The sequence below is a fragment of the Hipposideros armiger genome, unplaced genomic scaffold (assembly GCF_001890085.2).
Source record: "Hipposideros armiger isolate ML-2016 unplaced genomic scaffold, ASM189008v1 scaffold_126, whole genome shotgun sequence".
Classification (NCBI taxonomy): domain Eukaryota; kingdom Metazoa; phylum Chordata; class Mammalia; order Chiroptera; family Hipposideridae; genus Hipposideros; species Hipposideros armiger.
In genome coordinates this window covers 2,732,631-2,750,186 of record NW_017731476.1, presented here as the reverse complement: position 1 = coordinate 2,750,186, position 17,556 = coordinate 2,732,631, and the positions used below count along the sequence as shown (strand labels likewise).

The following is a 17,556-nucleotide window of genomic DNA, read 5'->3' as shown; positions in this document are numbered from 1 at the left end:
GAAAAAGTGCTTTTGGAAACCTCGCTTTGAAGCTGACCATCCCTAAACCTGACCCCAGAACTGCAGGTGCTGAAGGCTGAGTTCTTATTGTCAGGCCTGAATGGCCAGCACATCCAGGACAGTGGTTTGGAGCCCCAGGCTGGGCAGATGTGCCAGGCTCGCTCATGAAGGGTGGGTTTGGGCCTCCCATTTTTTTTGGCCACAGCTCAAGGAGCCTGGAGAGGTTGGGGCAGGGCGGATGTGCAGGGGAGAGGCAGGGTGCTTGCTCTCAGCAGATGAGTCTGCACATTGGCCAGCGCTGGTTCAGGTGCACCTGCACAGTCTAGGCTGACATGCAGGAATGAAGCAGGGGACAATTCCGAGAAGGGTTTTAAAGGTTGAGCAGGAGTTCTCCCAGGACTAGTGGGGCTCATGGAAGCTATGCCAGGCTGCAGCCCATAGCAGTGTCATGGCTTGAGGACAAAGGAGAAGCCGTTTCTGGGGTGGGAAGGCTGCTTGGGGCAGGGGCAGGGTGAGACAGGGTCTGGCCTGCACGCCAAGGTGTGCTTTCTTTTTGAGAGGCAGGACTCGTGACATGATGGGTTTGGCATTATAGAAAGGTCACTCCTAGGACAGTGCAGGTCGGGGTGAAGGGATAGCCTGCAGACATGGCTGGAGCTTGGGGCCCTTATTGATGTGGGTTCAGAGAGGAGGAGGAAGGAGCTAAGAGCTTCTGCTCAGTGAATGGGCCCAGGTGTAGCAGCTTGAGGGTGGCTCCTGTGCGTAGTTTGAGAAGGTGCTGATGCCTGCAGAGTGGCCTCTCCCTGGTAAGAGGAGGCAATGCAGCCATGCTGGGGAGTCCGGGGCATCTGGGGATGAGAGCTACAGAAGCCATGCGTGTCTGGGCAAAGGGGGGCTGCTGAGCTCCCAAGGCGGTGGGAAGTCCAAGAAGTGGCTCCAGGCAGAGGGGAGGAAGAGGGGCAGGGGGCAGGTGGCAGGCAGGGGCCAACTTTGACCAAAGGGGTATGGGGGAATGCCGGGGGGCCGGACGGCAAGGCCTGGGCAGCAGTTTGAAGAGTGAGATGGAAACTGGAGACAGCAAGGACAGGGTAGGCTGACAAGGGCTTGGACGAGGGGCTGCAGAGTCCAGGAGAGCAGGTGGGAGCAAGAGATTGGACCCTGCCTGCGAAATTCACAGCAGCAGGACACAGGTCTGTCGGTGGAGGGGTCCCAAGAGGTGTGGGCCCCTGGGTCTGTGGAAGGTGCCCATTCGAGCACCAGAGCACAGCCTGGAGGGGAGAGATCGGGTGAAGGCTGTCCCCAGGTGGTCCCCATTATTGTGGGTTGAATTATGTCCCCCCAAAAGATACTTCTCTGTCCTAGCCTCCTGCCTGCGACCTGGGAAACCGTCTTTGTTTGGAAACCATCTTTGCAGATGTAATCGAGGTAATGTGAGGTCATTAGCATGGGCTCTAATCCACGACGACTGGTGTCCTTATGAGAAGCAGAATTTGGACACAGACACGGGATAGACAGCCATGTGACGACGGAGGCAGAGATGGGATGACGTATTTACGGGCCAGGGAAAGCCAAGGGTTGCCAGCGATGCCTGAAGCTGGGAGAGCCTCTCGGGGCATCCAGAGGGAATAGGGTCCCACTCACCTTGATCTCAGCTTCTGGCTCCAGAGCTGGAAGAGTGGATTTGTGGTGTTTGAAGCTACCTGGCCTGTGGTGCTTGGTTTAACGGCCCCTGTGTTTCTAGATGTTAGGATGAAGCTGCTGGTGGAGCAGGAGGAACTTGAGTAGCACAGCCGACGGGCGGGGGGGGGAGGCGCACCCACAGAGGGAGCCCCTGGGAGGGAAGGGGGCCTTTGCAGGCCAGAGGTGGGCACTGCCCCCATGGGTCCCTACCCCAGGGTCTCCCTGAGGGTCTTTCTTGTCATGACTGGCGTCAGGCGTGGGTCAGGTATGTCAGGGAACCTGCCGAAGGAGCAGGTCCAGCTGCAGGTGCTGCCGGGCAGCGTCTCATTGCTGCCATTGTCACAGTTGAGAGTCCACTGTAAGGAATGTTCGTTGTCTTCCCAGGGACTGAAGAGCTTGGGGTGCTGCCAGCCTGGGGCCTGCTGTCTGCTCCCCGCACAGACATCCTTGCAGGGTTAGACACCTGCAGGGCCCGTTTCACAGATTCAGCACCTTCCCGCCTCACACTCCAGAGCAACAAGATGGAATCTGGGGGCTGGGGACCCCTGAGTGTTCATTGCCTTTCCAGATAAGACCTCCAAAGTCCTTAATACCTTCATGTCAATAGTTTCTTCTTGGGAGCGGCCAGGGCCCCAGTGCCTCCCCACTGCTCCTGGTGACAGGTGACAGGGTGGGGAGGACAGTGTTCTCCAGGTGACTTGGTAGCCTGAGCTTGGTGCTCCAGGGTTGGAAGCCCTCAGAGCACCCTCTCTGGCTGATGGAGTGTGGTCCTTACTCGGTGCTCCTGGCGGTGGTTCCCGAGCGGGGCCAGGTCAGGGTCACATCCTCAGGCAGCAGTGATGAAACAAGGAAACAGACGCAGGTCCCGGGCCTCACCCAGCAGTGCTGCTTCCTCGTGTCCTGGTCCCAGGGCCCCCCAACATCTGCCTTCCCCTGCGCATGGCAGGCCTCACTCCATGGAGGCCAGCACCGATGGCTTACAGATGTGCGAGCCTGAGTACCCAGCATCAGCAAGGAGCCCTCCCCATGGTCAGCTCACAGTGTCCCCACAGACTGAGCGGGGAAGGGACAGTGCAGACGGGGTTGGCAGCAGCACTAGGGGCTGGGCAGGGGCAGGAGACCCCAGAAGCCCAGCTTGCTGACCCAGAGCAGCAGGTCTGACCAGGGTCTCTGGTGTATCCCCTGGGCTGTGGAGAGATGTCTGTCATGCAGCCTAGGGACAGGGTGACTTTGTAGTCCCTCTTGAAACGGGACCTGTGCATCTGCACAGACATTCTGGGGACCGAGGGGGACACAGCTCGCAAGGGGGACAGGACTCAGCCACACAGGAGAGGCCCACCTGCTTCTGGGGGGGTGATGCTGGGGGAGGGGGAGGCGAGGGTGGCCTCAGGAAGTGGGGGGAGGGGAAGGGGTGCCGACCGGCAGAACCGCTGTGTGCTGTGCCTCGGTGCCACCAAGCTCACCTGACAGCTGGGGAGGCAGCACTGGCCCACAGGGCGTCCCAGGGGCCCCTGCAGCCCCTCCCTGGCCATTTCCCGAGGGCCCTTCGGCCACACCTTCCCTGAGCCGATCCTGTGGGGCCGTGGGAACTTACAAGGTGGGCTCTGGCTTTGGGGACTGGCTGGCTTGACCTCAGCCACCCCGAGAATGCTTCTTGCTCCGTGCCACGTGGGTGGCCCCGCCTGCAGGAGATGGTTTCTGAGGAAAGCTTTGGGAAGTGGGGGGTCAGCTCCAAGGTGCCCTGTGGTGGTCTGTTCCTCTTTAAAGTTCCTTTAACAGACGTGCCTGGGGCACAAGATGGAAATGAAGCCCCGCTCAGTGCTGGGGGGTGGGGGGTGGGAGAATAAGGTGTGGGTCCCCAGGTGTGGTCAGCCGTCCGCATGTCACCATTCAGCACGAGTATGACCTCACACCGTTGTCTGTGAGCTGCTTTCCTGTGGACAGCACTGGGAATTTTTTTTTTACTAGTCAAGTATGTTTCTTTGGCTAAACATCATCCAGTGATTAGATATGGAAACGTAAGAGAAGCAGGTGTCAGTTGGACGAGGCTGAGCTGCAGGGGCCACACGTGGGATGCCGGAGGCTCTGGTCCTGGGGAGGAGAGAGCGAGCCATCTTACTGTGGGAAATGGGCAGGGGGCGCCTTCTCAGCCTCCAGCTCTGAGGCCAGGGGTCCTTGCCTCCTCGGGGAGCTGGGTATTCTCTGCACGGCAGCTCTGCGTGTTTCCCAGCAATAACGCAGTGTCTTGTTGGACAGGCTCTGCTTTAGATCTCCATCTTAGTGATGTAAACTTCACCCCCCTGGATAAGGAGCTGGATGAGCAGGACGGCAGTGACCTGGGACCCACAGGTAAGAATGTTGGCACCTGGCACTCTTGTCAGGGCGGCCAGGGCAGCTGGGCTTTTCCTTTCAAAGATCCTTAAGTGGTTCGAGGGTGGGAGGGGTCCCATCTCCCCGCCACTCAGGCCCCTGCAGCCTGGGCAGGGTTAGCCCCCCACCTCCTCAGTTTACGTCCATCTGAGCAAAGCGGCCCCAGAAGAAACAGGGTGGGAGTCTGTGCGGGATAGGGGACGGGGACAGCTGGCCTTCATGGCCTGAGATGTTTCCACCTCTGCATTGCCATAAAGATAGGTATATTAACGTACACCAAATCATTTTCTTGGACGTAAAAGTTCATCTTTTTCTTCTGCTGTTAAAAGAAGTTAAACCATGTCTTGGGGGGCGGGACACTAAAAGTACTGGGACCACCATGCCAGTGGGGAGGTAGGTGAGCAGGCCTGGTGAGGGTCTGGCCTCTGCAGGACCCCCAAACTCCTTGCCCTGTGTATTCACCGCTCGTCTGAGTGGTGAGTTGTGGCCACATCTCAGCCAGGAGGCTAGCCCTGATTCTGCACCTTCACATGATGGCCTGGGCCCCCCAGCACCCCCCACACTGTGTGTCCTTTGCCCTGGCTGCCCCCTCAGTGCGGAGGCAGTGCTGTGGTGTTTCTGGGGGCAGAGGGCCACCGCCTTCTCTCTGTCTAACTCAGGCCCTCTGCTCCATGCAGGTCAGAGGTTGCCGGGGGGCTCGGCGCCCGTCACCATCCCGGGCTGCCTGGCCCGCTCCCCATCCCTGCACTCCTCGTCGTCCCTGTCCACCTCCCCACTCAGCTCGCTCTCCCAGTCCCTGTCGGGACCACTGGTCTCCTCGGCCATGACGCCCCCCCAGCAGCCGCCACCCCTCAAGTCGGAGCCCAGGGTGCTGGGCTCCTCGGCCTCGTCCTACAACTCCCTAGGTGAGCGGGGTTCGCGGGGAGGGGCCACCCTATAGTGACGGTTTACAGTTGGATAAACCAAGGCACAGGGAGCTGTTCCTACGCGGTTACATTCCCACTCAGGGCTCCCCCACGCTGCCCTGCGCGTTCCCCTCTGCACGGGCCTTGGGACCTATCTCAGCCCACCCCGCGTCCATGTCTCTGCTGGTTTGTCAGATGTACCCTGGGTCCTGGACGAGGGTTTGTGTGTCAACCTCTGCTGGGTCCATGTGCCCAGGACCTTGAGACATGGGCGTGACTGCACTGCGGCCTGAGCTACCTTACTCACGTGTGCAGTGGACTTGCTGAGGCTGCTGAGGTGTGACGTCCCCAGAGACCCGACACAGGAGCAGACAGATTTGCAGAAATAGGAAACAGTGCCGTTCCTTGTCTTACGTTATTCTTCCACTGAAAAATTTATTTATTTTATGTCATCTATTACACTTAAAAACAATTAATACTTTTAAATATCCATTTTAATTCCTAAACGATCATGCGCCACATAACTTTTTGGTCAACGATGGACCCCATTATAATAATGGTGGTCCTGGTAAGATTATAGTGGAGCTGAATTCCTGTAAGAAATGGAAAGATATGTGGTTCAAGAGGAATTTTTTTCTCCGATGGGAGCAGTATCTGTGGGGTTTGGCAATACAGTCCTTCTCACAGCACCTCAATTTTTTTTTTTTAAGATTTTTATTGGGGAATTGGGGGGATGGGAACAGCGCTGGGGAATTGGGGGAAGGGGAACAGACAAGTTGCTGTCGTTTTCTTCAGTCTAGTTGTGGAGGACGTCGCTTCACTGGCCCAAGTCGGCACCATCATTGCGCTCTTCCCAGACAAGGCAGATCAGTCGCCGGCTTCTGGACGGCCGCTCACTGCGGCTGCTAGCCGCTCACGCTGGCTGCTGGCTACACACGGTAGCCCATAGCAACCCACTGCCACAGGGGCTGTAGCCTACGCCGTCGCCAGCGACTCACGGCAGCCCAGCTCCAGGTTGAGCTGTTGTTCAGCATCTTAGCTGTGAAGGGCAGTGTCACTGGCCCTCATATGTGGGATCCGAACCGGGGCCCTCTGGCGTCCCAAGCCAGTTCTTAACCATCGCGCCACTCGGCCGGCCCAGCACCTCAATTTTGAGTGCACAGATGACACTCCAATCGGTTAGCACAGAGGAGCCTGTCCCCCCAGCGTTACATATTCAAGGGGCCCTACAGCCCTCCCAGATCTAGCCTGATGGTCTTCACAGTACAGTGCTGTGAATTCTTGGCTGAGGACCTAAGATCCTGCACAAGGACACAGGCCCACAGGAGCGACCTTGATAAGGATTAAGTGTCACAGCCACTGTAGTAAAGGCTTCCTGTGGTAGTGTGGGGCCAGCCTGTCCTTGTATTTGGAAATATTTTCAGGTTGTCATGATACAACGCACAGATAAGTTTTATTTCTTCCCTCAATTCAATGCCAGAGAGAGCCTTTTGTACCAGATGGGTCAATGAAACCAAAAACCAACTTCCAAAGTCAAAATATGGAATCCTCAGCTCCACACCCTCTCCATGTTAAACACATTTATTTATTTATTTATTCATTCATTCATTCATACATACATACATACATACATCCCACAAAGTTCCTTAGTCTGACTGCTGCTCCAACATGCAGTAGCCAAAACCACACTGCTGTGACAATCCCCTATGTGCCTTTTTGTCCCATCTCCCTTTCTTATTTCTATTGTCCCTCACGCACCCTTTCACTCCCTCCTGACAGTCACTGTTATCGTGATCTGTGTCTTAGCCAGTTTCTTCTCAATATTTCCAGTCAGTCCAGCCCACATCCCTGTTCACAGAGCAGCACTGTACAGCTTCCATGTTCTATTTCTGACCCTGTTAGAAGGAAGCAGGGAGGCTTTGGGATAGTACTTGCTAAGCCTGTAGCTGCTAGTCACATCCTAGACCTTCACTTTCACTCACCCCTCAAGTCACTGTCGCCCCGAGCAGCCTCCAGTCCTGCAGGCTCCATTCATGGCAGGTGCCCTCTACAGGTGGGCCATTTTTTAAGTCTTTTATACAGTGTTTACACTGCACCTTTTCTGTGTTTAGATAGTTACACACTTACCACTGTGTTACAACTGCCTGCAGTAACATGCTGCCCGGGTTTGCAAGCCTAAGAGCAGTAGGCTGCACCATCGAGCCTGGGTGTGGATTAGGGTGCACCCATAGAGGTTTGTGTAAGTGCACTCTGTTTTGCACAATGATGCAATTGCCTAATGGTGATTTTCTCAAAGTGTCCCCCATTATGTGACACAAGACTCTGTGTGTCAACAGGTGCCACCCAAGTAAACAAAAGCTTTTTGGGGGCCTCAGGATTCCACAGGTGTCAAGGGTTCCTGGGACCAGAGTTTGAGAACTGCTGCATCACACGATGCAGTCACAGAAACTTTGCATGTATTTCCTTTTATGTTTAAATCCCACAGGTGGCAGGAAGGGGGCCTGGTCAGAAGATAAGGGGTAGCGGCCTTGTTAGCAGAGCCCCAGAGGTCGCAGAGCCTGCCTAGGAGATGTCTGTGATGTTTCAGCATGGCGGGGGCTGACCTCTCCTGTCTCCTTCTCCCTTAGGCTTGAATGGCGTCCCCGGGAGCATCTGGGACTTTGTTTCTGGCAGCTTCTCTCCCAGCCCATCCCCCATTCTGAATGCTGGCCCTGCGTCCTCTGCAAGCGCAAGTCCAAATGGTGCTGAACTGGCTCGGGTCAGGCGGCAGCTGGACGAGGCCAAGAGGAAGATCAGGCAGTGGGAAGAGTCCTGGCAGCAGGTGAAGCAGGTGAGCACTGGGGAGGGGCCGTGACGCAGGCGACACTGGTGTTCCCCGTGTGCATGCAGGGTGCCCCCGTGCCCACGCCCGCCACTGCAGCCCCCTGCATTTCAGGCTTGCGACGCGTGGCAGCAGGAGGCCAAGGAGGCGAAGGAACGTGCGCTGGCAGCCGACAGCGCCCGGCAGCTGGCGCTGCAGAAGAAGGAGGAGGTGGAAGCCCAGTTTAGACAGCTGCAGGAGGAGCTGGAGGGCCGGGGCGTGTCCGCGCTCCCCGGGCTGCAGGGCTGCCGTGACATTGGCGCCATCCCGCTGCCCAAACTGCATTCGCTGCAGAGTCAGTTGCGCCTGGATTTGGAGGCGGTAGACGGGGTGAGTCCTGGTTTGGGTTTCCAAGGTACCAGGTGTCTGTCCCCGGCAGTGTATGGGGAGCGGGGAGATGATGATTGGGACCTGGCCTAGCACTGCCCCGACATCTCAGGTGGCGGCCATGCTCTACTCCAGGGAATGTGTACCACCTCCCCTGCCAGGCTGGCCCTGCCCTTCCTTTCCAGAAGCTTCCACATTTGCCCTCTACTACTGCCCGCTGTGCCCTCATGGACAGTGTGGATGCCCCTCTCACTTCACAGAGGTGGAACTATGGTGTATGTCTGGGGCATGTCATTGAAGTCACCCTCCAGGGTCACTGGCCACCTCCTGGCTTGATTTCATTTTCTCTGGTGTAGCAAAAAAACCACTGCCCTCAGATCAGCTAGAAACTCCTTCCACACCAGAGCATTTTGTTAGAGCATCCGGAAGGTTCCATGGCCCTGCCTCTCATCACACTCTCCCCCTTCAATGACTGTGGCCAAGGTCTGGCTGCAACCCACACACCTGATGGCTTCACCCGATGGGAGGTGCCATCTCCCAGGCTGTGGCTTTTCCCTCAGCCAGAGAGCTGGGTCTTGTGTCAGGGTCCTGCTGAGCCCAAATCCTGGCACCCACTGGACCAGCTGCAGGTCCTGGCCTCCATCCTGGCCCGGCCCTTCCCACGCCAGTGTGGCATCCTGGCCTCTCCCTGGGAGCCAGTCCTCTACCCAAGGCTCTTGAGAAGCAGCAGCTCCCACCCCATTTTCGTGTTCCCAGGGTGGCCCCTGCATGTTCTCGTGTCACCTCTGGGCAGGCTGGGGGCTGGTGGTGGGAAGGGGCGTCCTGTGACCCCGCCAACTCATCCTGCCTGCAGGTGATCTTCCAGCTCCGAGCAAAGCAGTGTGTGGTGTGCGGGGAGCGGGCCCGCGGCGCCGTCCTGCGGCCCTGCCAACACCGTGTGCTCTGTGAGCCCTGCGCAGCAGGCGCGCCCGAGTGCCCCTACTGCGAGGGCCAGCCCCTCCAGTGGTGACGGCGGCCACACTTCCTGGTGCCACCAACATCGGGACCCGGCCCTGAGCTGCACCCTCGGTTTCATGGTATTCTTCTCGCAGACCTTAAAGGCAAACCCACACACCCACCGCGTGGGGTCTGGGCGGGCACGGTAATTACAAGGGTTTGCGGTCCTGACACTACTGTGACCACATTCTGGGAGTTCGGGTCCCGGCCAAGCACTTTGTTAACCGAAGAATTTAGATGGACGGTCTAAGTTGCTATAAGCTGCTTTCTAGGTTCATGTTTTTTTAATATGCGATAATATGAAGCTTTATATGTGTACTGTGAACTTAAAATATTTCCTATCAGTTTATTGTTAATTCATAGTATGGTAAATATATTAGATTTCATATTCTGAAATTAGTACTTATGAAATGAGCATTTATCTAGTAGTGAAAAATGCCTAGGATTTTTACAGGTTTCAAATTAAGTGCAAACAAATAGTATTTATAGCAGAGTGATTATTGAAAGACATACATTTAGATGTTTCTAATTTTAGAAAAGGAACTCTCCCTAAACTCGTGCATGTGCACACTAATTGGAGTTTTATAGCCTGACGCCGTGAGGTGAGAGAACTTGATCACACATCCAGGACCCGTGAACACTTTTTCTAAGTGCCTGTGCCTTGCAAAAGAAGTGAAGAAAACGGCCCATTCGGTTTCTCCCTTGAAACTTTGTAAGACAATTGATACTAGTGAAAGGTGCAGCTGAGGGGGATGTTAAATTTTAGAGCCGTGTTCTGTGCGTCTGCCAGGCAGCGGTGCCCCCTACCTTCCTACAGCTGGCTGCCGGGTGTCCCAGCTGGCCCGTGGTCCCTCCCTGCTCCTGGGACCACCAGGACTCCTGCCCACGTGGGACAGGCTCACCAAGCTTTGATGTGTTCGACTTTAGGGCGACATGTCTAGCCAGCCCTGTCGCCTGATCTGTGCATCCATGTATTATGTCATCTGTGTGACCACAGGTCAAGGACATGAACACTGTGCCTGGACGAGGGGCCGCCCCGAGGACCTGGCTCTGCTGTGGGTCCCTCGGGCCTCAAGTGGCAACCTGGCTTTAAGGCCGGGGCACAGATACTCCTGAGAATGGGTCTGATTTTAATGATGACAAGAAAACTACTCTGGTTTGCAGTGGGTCGTTTTTCCTAGAAATCTGGGAAGAAGTAAAATATGTCTGTAGTTTACCCAACCTTGGCTCTCGGCAAAGCAGATCTCAATTGCCGTGAGAAAAATCTTTCCAGAGCCTGCCGCTGGGGGTGGGAGCAGATACCGGCCCCTCTGGCTGGACGTGAACACACGTATTTCTACTCGCCTCCGGCTTTGCCAAAGACTTTTAATAGCATTTTTTAAAGTGCAAAGTGACTAGGTAAAAATTTTTATCAGTGACCAAATTAGAATGTATTTACTATAGTAAGAAGTTTAAACCGTTTTTTAATGTAAGACAAACTGTTAGAAAAGTTGTCATTTTAAAGGTGGATCCATGACATTCCGCAGCTAGCCCGCTACTTAAAGGTAACTATTGACTTGGTTTTAGTGAATCTACATTGTTTTTAATTATAGTGATTTATTAGCTCTTAGAAATTACGTATATTTTGTGCTACTGTTATCACTGTTTAAAATTATTTTTATTAATATTTATGTACTTGTTTTCCATTTCAGGCCTCTGGCCTTTTTTGGGATAACAGGACAGTGTTTATGACTGATATCTAGCCTAGACATTTTCAAATTATAAACAATTAAGAACAATTAAGCTTTAGGTCTATTTATAAGCTACTCTGGTCAGTTCTTTCTGTGGAGTTTGGGGGACTGGAGGTGCAGTGCTCACAGCTGGGGCAGGGGGCGTAGCCCCTGAGCACTCACCCTTCTCATCAGGTCAAGGACTGGCTCTGAGGACAGGTGTGCGGTGGGAAGACCAAAGAACCACCCAGAGTAGAACTCCCGAGGTGCCCGGGCACTTTAGGGCTGCTCCGTAAGGTCCTCCCCACCCCTGCAGTGGCCCTGGTCCTCCGAGGGAGCCGCCCTTTGCAGGCCTCACAAGCTGAGCTGGGGACAGGCTCGGCCTCTCAGGGTCACCGTCCCATCTGTGGGTGAGGAGGGGGGAGTGCTGGGTGCAGCAGCAGAAGCCGGGTGGTGTTCAGCGGCGGCTCTCAGCTCTACTGTTCAATATTAGCGGTAATATATCATCACACCATTCATGTAACTGGTCAGCAGACCTCAACTCAGTGTGGACGCTTTATGTGGATTAATTTATGGAAGCTCCCAATCTGTATGTTTGTTTTGAGTATTTAGATGAAAATGTTATTGGAATGGAATTTTCTTAACCCAGAAGGTAGTATTTATAATGCATAATCATTTACTTGTAGTGAACTGTTTAAAGTTGTTAACACTTGTTTAAATTTTTTTACACTATAGCATTTATGCAATGGTTTACAGAATTCATGGAATTATTTTTATCAGTATGGGAATTAATTAAAACTTTGAATCTTTATTTGCCTGCATCTATGAGCCCCGCCCTGAGAGCTGCTGACGGGATGGCACAGAGAATGTGTGTCCTCCACCTGTACTGCTTTTCCCGGGACTGCGCGTTCTGCACCGGGGTCCCGGTCTGCCTCCTTCCTGCTGTAGGATGCCAGTCCCAGGTCACAAGGTGTTCCCACGCAACCCTGGGTCACCTTGTAGCTGCTCTGCTGTCCTGGCTATGGGTGTCTTGGAGCCCAAGTGTTCAGAGGTGGAGGTTTCTGCCAAAATACCAGGCGGCGACAGGTCAGGATATGGCTCCCAGGCTGCAGGTCCCCAGGTGGGCTCGCCCCCTCCCTTTGCGTGACTTACCCGTAGGTTTCGTGTAGGAGATGCCATGCTGGGTCAGCACACTTTTAAGTCTTTTAATCTCCTTTGACAGTTCTTTGTGTGCCTGGAACAGAACAGTTAGAAGGGAAAGTCAGGCCCCTTGGCAGGAGGGTGTCTGCAGACAGCCCAGCCCCAATCCCCAATTTGTACCTTGTTGCAGCTCTCCAGGGACTCAAACACCAGGCCCTGGACTCTGCCTTCCTGCTGTGCAGACTCACTTTCTTCTGGGGTCTTTAAATAGCCAGCATCCTCAAAAAGTGCCCTGAGCAACTTCTCGTAGCCCTGCAGGGCGAGGAGGAAGAGGGAACTCCCAGCTCCTGGCTGTGCTACACCCTGCCAGGAGGGTGCCTGCCCCAGCACCTCACCTGGGACGTGATCAGCTCATCAGCCAGGTCCTGCTCCACCTGGTCCCACCTCCGCTGTAGGGCCGTGGGCAAGGCAGGGTACACTGAGATTCAACAGAAACCAGCCTTAGCCGAGCCCCTCCACCTCCCCACCCCCACCAGCCCCAGCATCCTACCTAACAAGGAGTGGGGGTGGCAGACAAGGGGCGTCTCGAAAGTCAGTGCATAGACACAGGTGCTTGGCTCAGACACATGAGCCAATCGGTTGCTTTTTCCACAGGTAAGCTCCACCTGGGAGGGAAGCCTTGGTTGGTTGGTGGGTTGGTTGGTGGGGGGGAAGCCAGGGGCCTGCCCCTCCCACACAGCCCACCTTGCTCTGCCGGCTACGGGAGCGGCAGGAGTCGCCGTCCCTCATCCACATGCCCCTGAAGGTGTTGTTGGTGATTTCCCACTCATGCCAGATGCTGGAGAGGAGCAGAGCGTGAGGCTGGGTTGGGGACGCCACCCCCAGGAGCCCACAGCCACCTCCCCATCCCCAGCTCACCCGAGGATCCCACTGTAGGCGTTCCAGCGGAAGGTCTGCTCATGCTGGGTCACATTGTGGAATGGGCAGAACTCGTACTTATACCTGGGGGTACAGCCACCGTCAGGGGTGTCCCAGCCCCCTCCCCTGCCACCCCTCTCCTCACTCACGTGGACTCCACCAGGCTGAAGCACTTGCCAGAAAGTCTGAAGAGATGCGCGGGCCCTGGAAGGGGAGAAGGCGACACTGAGTCCAGTGCAAGGGCAGATGTGTGGAAACGCAGGCCAGGCAGAAAAAACTGACAACCCACAAAACTGGGGCCATTTGGGAGAAAAGGTTGGTTTAAACTTTTAAAATGGAGCACAAGAGCTTGGGTGATGCCAGCCAAACCTCAGACTAGGAAGCTCCAAGCTCGTTTGCCTGTGAAACATCGAGACAAACCAGACACTGGCTAGACTAACCTTAGAGTAGTTCTGGAAAAGGTTTACAGAAAGCAGGGGGACCCCAAGAACAAAAGCACAAGTGTTGTGGCATTTTCTCTTGCCCTGTGCCACCGCCCCCCAGCACGGTCGTGGGGAGCAGGACGACCTTAGCTGCAACCTGGCTGGGGGCTACCAGAGGCCTGGTCTCCGTTTTGCCTAATCCAGACCTCAGGTGGGAAAAGGAGGCCTAGAGCCTCGAATTTGGGGGCAAGAGAGGACGGTGGATGCACAACAGACCATGTAAGGCCCTGGGGAGAAGCTGGGGGTGAGAGAGACTCTAGGAAATAGAGGCACAGAGCCAGTCTACAAACATTGGCAGAGGTGTCTGTTTTTTCAAAGGCCCACTTTTCAATAAAAAAAAAAATTGCAAGGCATACAAAGAAATGGGAAAACATGGCCTATTCAAAGGGAAAAACTGACAAACCCATCAGGGGAGAAGCCCAGACACTGGGCTTAACTAAAGACTTAAACCACCATCTTAAATATGCTCCAAGAACTAAAGGAGACTACAAAGAACTGAAGGGTATCAGAAAAACGACATGTGATCAAAGAGATAAAAATTACAGAAATTCTAGGAACCCAAAAAATTCTGGAGCTGAAAAATACGACTGAAATGAAAAATCACACAAGGGGTTCAACAGCAGATTTGAGCACATGGAAGAATCCGTGAAAAGAGCCTAAGGGACCTGTGGGGGACACAGGAGCACCCAAAGGAGAAGCAAGAAAGGGGCAGAGAGACTATTTGAGTCAAGAACTTCTCGATTTGATACAAATCCAAGAAACTCCCAGTATGAGGAACTCAATGAGATTCACAGCGAGACACATGTCAGAAACCAAGTCTTGAAAGCAGCTCGTCCTGAATAAGGTTATCAGCCAATTTCTCTGCAGAAACCTTGGCCGCCAGAAAGCAGTATTAGGATGAAAGAAAAAAAAACTGTCAACAGAGGAGTCTTATGTCCAGAAAAAATAACCTCCAAAAATGAAGTAAAGAAAAGCTGAGGGAGTACAACGTACATAGACCTGCCCTACAAGAAACGCTGAAGAGGGCCCTCCAAGTTGAAAGACTGTCAATTCATGGGCCAGTTACAAAGCCAGTATTGTAATTTTGACTTGTAAACACAGAATTTAAAAGATGCATCATAAAAACTGATAAATCTATGTTGGTGGGTGCACAATGTTTAAAGAGGTAATTTGTTAAAAACAAAGTTGGAGAAATTGAAGTTAAGCTGGTATAAATTCAAGTTAGACTTTAATTACTTTAGGATGTTACGTACTTCCCATGTTACATAACCACTGTGAAAACAGCTATATGTAGAATATACATAAAAGGGAATGAAAAGGAAATGAAACATGTCACCTAGAAAGTCAACAAAAACTAACAGGAAATGAGGGACAAAAAGTTACAACACAAACTTTTGCCATTTTATTTGTTTCCTGTAAGTCCTTCCTTATCAATACAGGCATACCTCATTTTATTGCACTTTATTGTACTTTACAGATATTTCTTTCATCAACATCGAAGCAAGACCCTCTACCAACTAAAAAGACTCACTGAAGGCTCAGATGATGGTTATCATTTTTAGCAGTAATATATTTTTTAACTAAGGTATGTACATTGTTTTGTAGACATGATGCTATATTGCACGCTTAATATACTACAGTAAACATAACTTTTGTACACACTGGGAAACCAAAAAATGTGTGACTCACTTTATTGCGATAGTCACTTTATTGCGATATTCACTTTATTGCAGTGGTCTGCAACTAAACCCACAGTATCTCCTTAGGTATAATTACTTTAAATGTGAATGAATTAAACTCCCCATGTAAAAGGCATAGATTGTCCAAATGCAATTTTTTTTTTTTTAAGCTGAGCCATCCTGCCACCTGTTGGCAGCTCAGCGGCTGCTCAGCTCAGGCCGGGAATGGAACCACTGTTGCTCAGAGCTCAAACTCTTGAGCAAGCTCTTAACCAACTGAGCCACTCGGCCAGCCCCCAACTGCATTTTTAAAATCCAACTATATACAGCTTTTAAGAGACTCTTTAAATCTAAAGATACAAGCAGTTTGAAAGTGAAAGGATGGAAAAAGATATGCAACTATTAACCAAAGAGCTAGCTAGCTAGGTGGCTACAGTAATAGACAAAATAGACTTTAAATCAGAAACTATTAAAAGAAACAAAGAAGGACATATATTGATAAAAGGGCCAATCCACCAAGATAATAACAGTTATAAACATATGTGCACCAAATGTCAGAGCTTGAAAATACATGTAGCAAACACTGACAGAATTGAAGGGAGAAACACAGTAATACAATGCTCAGACACATCAATACCCCTCTTCTAAAAAAGTAAAGGACTTGAATGACACTGTGAACCAATGAGACCTAACAGACATAGGCAGAGCACCCCACCCAACAACAGCAGAATACACATTTTTATTCAAGTACACATGAAACATTCTCCAGGATAAACCATATCTTAGGCCACAAAACTAGTTCTTAATAAATTTTAAAATATTGAAATCAATCATGTTTCTTTTCTGATCACAATGAAAACCAGAAATCAGCAGCAGCAGCAAAAGTGGGAGATTCAAATATATGGAAATTAAATAACACAATCTTAAACAACCACTGGGTCAAAGAAGTCACAAGGGAAATTAGAAAATACTTTGAGACAAAAATGAAAACACCAGATACCCAAACTTATGGTTTACAATGTAAGCAATGCTAAGAGGGAAATTTATAGCTGTAAAGACATTGAAAACTAAGATCTCAAATCAATAACCTAACTTTTACACCTTAAGGAACTAGAGAAAGAGCATACTAAACCTAAAGCCGCAGAAGGAAGGAAGTAATCAGTGAAACCAAAAGTTGGTTCTTTGAAAAGATCAACAAAATCAACAAACCTTTAGCTAGATTAACTTAAGAAAACAAGACTCAAATTATTAAAAGGAATGAAAGTAGGGACATTACCAATTTTATAGAAGTAAGGAGTATAAGAATGCTATGAACAACTGTACACCAACAAATAACCTGGATGAATTGGACAAGTTCCTAGAAACAGAACTTACCAATCCTTCTCAAACTCTTCCACAAACAAAAAACAAAAGAGAAACTGAAGGAGAACACTTCCTGACCCAGTTTTCTGAGGCTGTATTCATTACTCTGACATCAAAGCCAGAAAGACCAACATCCCTTATGAACATTAATGCAAAAACCCTCAGCAAAACACTAGCAAACTGAATTCAACAGCACATTAAATGGATTCTATACCATGACCAAGTGGGATTCATCTCAGGGATGCAAGGATGATGGTTCAACATCCATAAATCAACGTGATAAATCACATTAACAAAATAAAGCATAAAAACCGTATGATCATTTCAATAAATGTAAAAACGAAGTATACAAACCGTCTGGAAGGATAGATACCAAACTCCTGTTAACAGAAGTCACTTCTAGAGAAGGAAATAAAGGACTAAGCCCAGGGGCAACTGTTTAACTTGGTATAAGAACGTCCTGCAGTATTATCGCGCGCTCAAAAATAATGTTAAAAGGCTGACAAAGGCATGCATAAAGCCTCCAGGCCCTAACTTCGAGGGCCCCTCATCCGAGTCCGTCCCTCCCTTCCCGGCCTCCCTCCAGCAGGCTCCTGAGCGCTGACCCCTTCCACCCGGGTCGGGAACCCAGGACAGCTCCCCGCTCCCTCCCTGGCCGCCACCACGTCCGCGGCCAGGGTCCCGCACTCACCAGACACGGGTGAAGGCTCCCTCTTGGGCTGAAGGCGACTGGTCTGGGGCAGGAACGGGTTGTTGAGCCTGCGGGAAGCGGCAGGGTCAGGGGGGAACCGGGCCCTGAGCCGCCCCGTCGCGCCCCGCGAGGCTGCTCACCCGAATGTGTTGGGCTCCTCCACCACCTTCATCTTGGACGCCGGCCCTACGGGGAACGCGGCAGTGAGAAGGAAGGCGGGCGGGCCGGCAGCCGGGGCAGGGGCGCGGGGACGGGTGTGTCGGTGGGGGTGGGGGGTCGCAGGGGCCTGGGCAGGGGGCGCAGGAGGCCGGGACACTAACCGCGCGCCGCGAGCCCGAACAGCAGCAAACACGGCACCAGCCTCGCCGCCATCACTTCGCCGGAAGCGGGGCGGGCGCGTGGTCACCTGAGCGCCGCCGAGTCACGTGAGTGTCGGG

General features: G+C 52.3%; 2 protein-coding genes across 6 annotated transcripts in view; one reads left to right on the top strand and one right to left on the bottom strand.

Moving 5' to 3' along the window:
* UNKL (unk like zinc finger) overlaps positions 1-11,658 on the top strand; it is a 40,393-nt gene extending 28,735 nt beyond the window's left edge. For 3 of the 5 annotated variants that reach the window (XM_019648669.1, XM_019648673.1, XM_019648671.1), the window contains 5 exons: positions 3,937-4,029; positions 4,728-4,955; positions 7,583-7,785; positions 7,891-8,145; positions 8,996-11,658. In XM_019648669.1, the coding sequence (XP_019504214.1) occupies positions 3,937-4,029; positions 4,728-4,955; positions 7,583-7,785; positions 7,891-8,145; positions 8,996-9,151 (935 nt within the window). In that variant the 3' untranslated portion in view covers positions 9,152-11,658. Of the gene's footprint in view, positions 1-1,113; positions 1,426-3,936; positions 4,030-4,727; positions 4,956-7,582; positions 7,786-7,890; positions 8,146-8,995 lie in introns of those variants that run through there. The other 2 variants (XM_019648672.1, XM_019648670.1) reach the window with 2 other exon arrangements.
* GNPTG (N-acetylglucosamine-1-phosphate transferase subunit gamma) lies at positions 11,501-17,544 on the bottom strand. Its single transcript, XM_019648677.1, has 11 exons — positions 17,440-17,544; positions 17,260-17,305; positions 17,120-17,187; positions 13,055-13,109; positions 12,906-12,989; positions 12,732-12,825; positions 12,538-12,652; positions 12,383-12,465; positions 12,168-12,299; positions 12,000-12,081; positions 11,501-11,908 (listed from the first exon to the last, which is right to left on the bottom strand). Exons 1-11 carry the CDS (start codon positions 17,489-17,491, stop codon positions 11,811-11,813), a joined length of 909 nt encoding a protein of 302 aa, XP_019504222.1. The 5' UTR covers positions 17,492-17,544; the 3' UTR covers positions 11,501-11,810.
* Between the last annotated feature and the right edge of the window lie 12 nt (positions 17,545-17,556).